This window comes from Curcuma longa, chromosome 21, assembly GCF_044706935.1.
Source record: "Curcuma longa cultivar G26 ecotype Majalengka, Jawa Barat chromosome 21, ITB_CL_G26_1.1, whole genome shotgun sequence".
Taxonomy (NCBI): domain Eukaryota; kingdom Viridiplantae; phylum Streptophyta; class Magnoliopsida; order Zingiberales; family Zingiberaceae; genus Curcuma; species Curcuma longa.
The window spans coordinates 12,293,889-12,298,591 of NC_133881.1; the positions used below are offsets into that span (position 1 = coordinate 12,293,889).

Consider the following 4,703-nt stretch of genomic DNA (forward strand, 5'->3'; position numbering starts at 1 on the left):
GCATAGGCATCAACCCATGGCTTGGGATGGTCAACATACATTGACACATCTCATTTTGGTTAGGGATTAATACCCTGACATAGAATGAGATTTTTGACCTTGGGAAGTTGGTCATGCTCTTGTTTCATGTTGTATATTATGGGTGGTCGACCAAATTTGCCCATGGCACTAATTTGAGGTTCATTAGAGTGAAATTCTCTGCGAATATGCTAATAGTTGAGGCAAAGCGTCAGGAGCAAATGTGGTTGAGGCTGGGAGAATCAGATGCATTGGTTGAGCCCATGATGATAGTGATGGCGCAATGAGGTTACAATTATCATCCTTTTCTTTTCATCCACCCAAGTAAACACTCAGACAAAAGAGGGAGCTATCCATTTCCATTCCATGTCAGTCTACTCTACCAAACACGGCCAGCCTAACCTCCTTTTCCCTCTTCCTCTTTTTCCTTGTAAACATGGCCTAAGACTACGGAATGGATTGCATGGAAGTCATTCCTTGAAACATTATTTCATCTTAAGTTGATTCATCAACGTCAATTGGAATAATAGAGGGGACTGCCCATTTCTATCCCATATCGTTCTACCCTACCAAACACAACTAGGCTATGCCCCTTTTCAACTTTCTAGCATCAATTATTGCTTAGTCACCATACTTTTCTATTTTTGATCTAGAATTCTTGATATTTTCTCTAAATACATTTGACACATAATTATTTTTTATGACAACTTGGTTGAAAGCACTAATTTTTGTCAATATTTAATATTTATCATGATATATATATCTACATATTGTTGTGATTGTGTTATTATATCACACTTTACAAAAGGACCAGAGGTTTAATTAATCTCCTTTTGTTATTTCAATTCATATTGTCAATTTTTCATTATGCTATTTTGTTTTGGAAAAACTATTATTCACTAAACTATCACTAAATATGCCACTTGTTCTTGTAATGTCATCAATCTTTGTAACTAGTTAGTTGGACAAAAATAAACTTCTAGTTCATAACATATATATGTATATATATTTGATGTGAGGGGAAATTCCTAGAGATGAGTTTAAAATGGTATAAATATGTACTTGGACGATCAATAAATGTTCTAATTAGGTGACGTGAAATTATGACAAATACATACATTAAATAAGAAAAAAGAAGACCAAAGAAGACTTGGTTAGCAATAATAAAACAGGATAAAATTTATTTAAATATAGATGACAATATAGTAGAGGATAGAGCCTAATGGCGTAAAAGAATTCATATAGTCGACCTCATCTAGTGGGATAATATTTAGTTGTTGCTGTAGAGTTGGTCAAGTTACTTGCTTATTCTGTACTTGTAGGCTGCCTAATTAAATCCTTCACTACCATTGCATAGTCCTGCATGGAAGTGGCATAATTGCTGAATTAATGACTATATAAAGTACACCCGCTTCATTGTATAGGGCTATTCTTCACTTTGATGGAAAACTTTGTAGGGTCTAAAGAATGTCCACATCTCCACAATGGCATGATATTGTCCACTTTGGGTCTAAGCCCTCATGGTTTTGTTCTTGAGCTCTCCCCCATGTGTTTTAGATGTGGGACTATGTTTGCACCTTTGCAACCCAACAATCCCCCTCTCAAACAAAGGACCACAGGCCCCCCTCAAACGGAAAGCCTCCGTTTGATGTATGAATCCTCGACCCACCAGGACTTCCTGCCCTCGGTCCACCCTGACCTACTAGGACTTCCTGCCCAGCCGCAACCAGGACTTCATGCCCCTGGTCCACCCGACCTACTAGGACTTTCCTGCCCAGCCGCAACCAGGACTTCATGCCCCTCGGTCTACCCGACCTACTAGGACTTTCTTCCCCAGCCGCAACCAGGACTTCATGTCCCTCGGTCTACCCGACCTACTAGAACTTCCTGCCCGGTGTCTGGTCCTCTTGATTCAAACACTGGAGCACCCTACTTCCTTTGTTTTTTAAGGTTCAACCCACATGGTTAGATCCGGATCATGGCTCATCCGGCGGTTAGTCCGATGAAGAGCGACCTCGCTCTGATACCAATTGTAGGGTCTAAAGAATGTCCACAAAACTTTAATTGTTAGGCTCCTCACTTGGGATATTTTTCACTTTGGAATAATTTATTATTTAATAATTATTCCTGCACCATCATATCTGTAAGTGTTAAAAGGGCATTCATTCACACAAATTTGTATATTTTATATTGGATCTGATGGCTTAGTTTTTCTGACCTTTACTTTTTTTGCAATTTCATAAAGTGTGGGACTTGAATGCAACATGATAAATTCAGCTAGATGCATTTTTTTGCTTATGTGCAGGCTGTAAAGGAGGTGTTGGACATGGAAATATATTAGAGAATGGTGTTGGTGGTGGTGGTGGGCATGGTGGAAAGGGAGGAGATGGTCATTTTAAAGATCTTGTTGTTAAGGGTGGCATTGCCTATGGAAATGCTGATTTTCCTTGTGAGCTCGGCAGTGGTAGTGGAAATGATAGTCTACCATATGCAACTTCTGGTGGTGGTATCATAGGTATGTCTTGCCCGTGATCAACTTTCTGATTTGTTTATTGCTGGAGCATTTAGGTAAAAGAGGTCCAGAGGGAGAATGGATTTTGATTCATAGAAAAAAATATCTACTTAATTGTTGTCTACTCTATTATGTCTGCGAATCATTTTCATAGCAGGTACCTTTTGGCATTCATCTGACAACATTGTTGTTGCTTAGTCATGCTTTTAAAATTTTTTTGAAACTTTGTAAAACTGCTGATATCTTGTTTTGGAATGCTGTTCCTATCATGACAACCACTTCAGTTATGGGTTCAATGGAGCATGCCCTAGTTAGCTTCTCTGTCGATGGCTCAGTTGAAGCAGATGGGGAAGATTTCAACGAAGCTACCATCAACACTGGCTTGTTAGATGCAGGGCCTGGTGGTGGTTCTGGTGGTACTATTCTTCTATTTCTGCACTCCTTAACCCTGGGTAATTCATCTATCCTTTCTAGTGTTGGTGGGCTTGGCAGTAGTAGTGGTGGTGGTGGAGGAGGTGGCGGAAGGATTCACTTCCATTGGTCAGATATTCCCACCGGGGATGAATATCTTCCAGTTGCAAATGTAAAGGGAGTCATAAACACAAGGTCTGAGTTAATTTCTCCAAATAGCTAAGGAAAACATAATTATCTATTTGTCGAAATTGTCAAAATTTTAGGTCCTTATCTACTTTGAGGAAGTTTGTTGCATATGTCTTAATATACTTAGCTTATGTGCTTGATGCCAAACACAGTATCCAGTTGAACTGCATACCTGTTTAGTGATCTTGGTGGTCAAGTTCATGCTTCATTTCCTCATCGATTGCTGGTTGTTTGTATAAACTAAGCCAATGTAGGTCCTGTATATCATGATCACTGTCTTGATTGCCATTTTTTAAGATTAGAAAACTACAAGATAAAGATCCCCTACTTACATGAGATCTGTAAGTGATTTCAATTTGATAAGATCTATCTTGTTGGTCGGATGTAGGAATCAATTTATGTTAGATGTTTATCATCATCTGAGGCCTCTTTGGATCATTAGAAGTAAATCATTTTTACATGGTATATTCAAGCGGTTAATTATAGGTTATTTGCACTTCTTTACTTATTTTGCTGGAGATCCGTTTTTTAAATTTATTTTAGTTTTGAAGGATAATATATATAGTTGGATTATGGTTTTGTAAGTTGAAAAGGTTACTATATATTTTAAGTTTACAATTTCCACAATAACTCTACAGCCAACCTAGCAAATCTAATTTCAATAAATTAAAGCTGGTATTGACATTGCACTTACATTTTAAAGATGCATTTAGGAAATGAACTTTGTGCTGTAGAGCATTATGCAAAATTAGTTTAGTCATTGATTGCCTGTATCACAAACAATTAGTGTATGATAATGTATATCTCAAAATTGCTTGTGGCCTGTAATGTTTTGTGTATTTAGAGAACACTTTTCAATCCAAGTAAAACAATAAATATTGTTAATTTAGATTTAAAATAAATTGTTTATTTACATTTCAATCTTTATTTTTTCAATAATGTGCAATATATTGCGATATTTTATCTTGTTACTGTTTTAAAAATAAATATCTTAATTATCTGATTATGAAATTTTATTTTATTATGTGAGTTTATTATATTTGTAATCAAATTTAATAATATTACTCTGTCTTGTGTTTAGCTTAGCCTATTAACTAAAGCTGATATTCAAATGTTTGTTGCCTGTGCATTACTACAACAAGTGTTGTAAATCTAATAATACTAGCCTATCAATTGATTTCCATGAATTTCTGATTTGCTAGGATATTTTGCTATACAATTGTCATTGTACAATACTTGCAATATATGTTACATTTCCTTATTTTCATCTGAATTTATCATCTTTTGACAGTGGAGGCATTAGTAGAGGCCATGGTGCCGCAGGGGATGATGGAACACTTACTGGAAAAGCCTGCCCTGAAGGGCTTTATGGGATTTTTTGCAAGGTAACTTATTGCTTTTAATATAGTACTCTATGCCATGATTTGAAGCCTCATTCTGTGTTGGACGTCTCGATTGAAACTTTCTCATCTGCTAAATTAACCAAAATTCAATTTTTGTCAGTACCAGTAATGTTTCCTTTGCTTCCCCTCCGTTTGTACCATTGAATATTGTACCATGCAAGTACTTGACT

General features: G+C 36.6%; 1 protein-coding gene across 1 annotated transcript in view; it reads left to right on the plus strand.

Moving 5' to 3' along the window:
• Positions 1–4,703, plus strand: part of LOC141814417 (uncharacterized) — a 41,273-nt gene that overhangs the window by 25,917 nt on the left and 10,653 nt on the right. Inside the window, exons 10-12 of the mRNA XM_074702383.1 lie at positions 2,324–2,533; positions 2,815–3,136; positions 4,422–4,515. Of these exons, the coding sequence (XP_074558484.1) occupies positions 2,324–2,533; positions 2,815–3,136; positions 4,422–4,515 (626 nt within the window). The remainder of the gene's footprint in view (positions 1–2,323; positions 2,534–2,814; positions 3,137–4,421; positions 4,516–4,703) is intronic.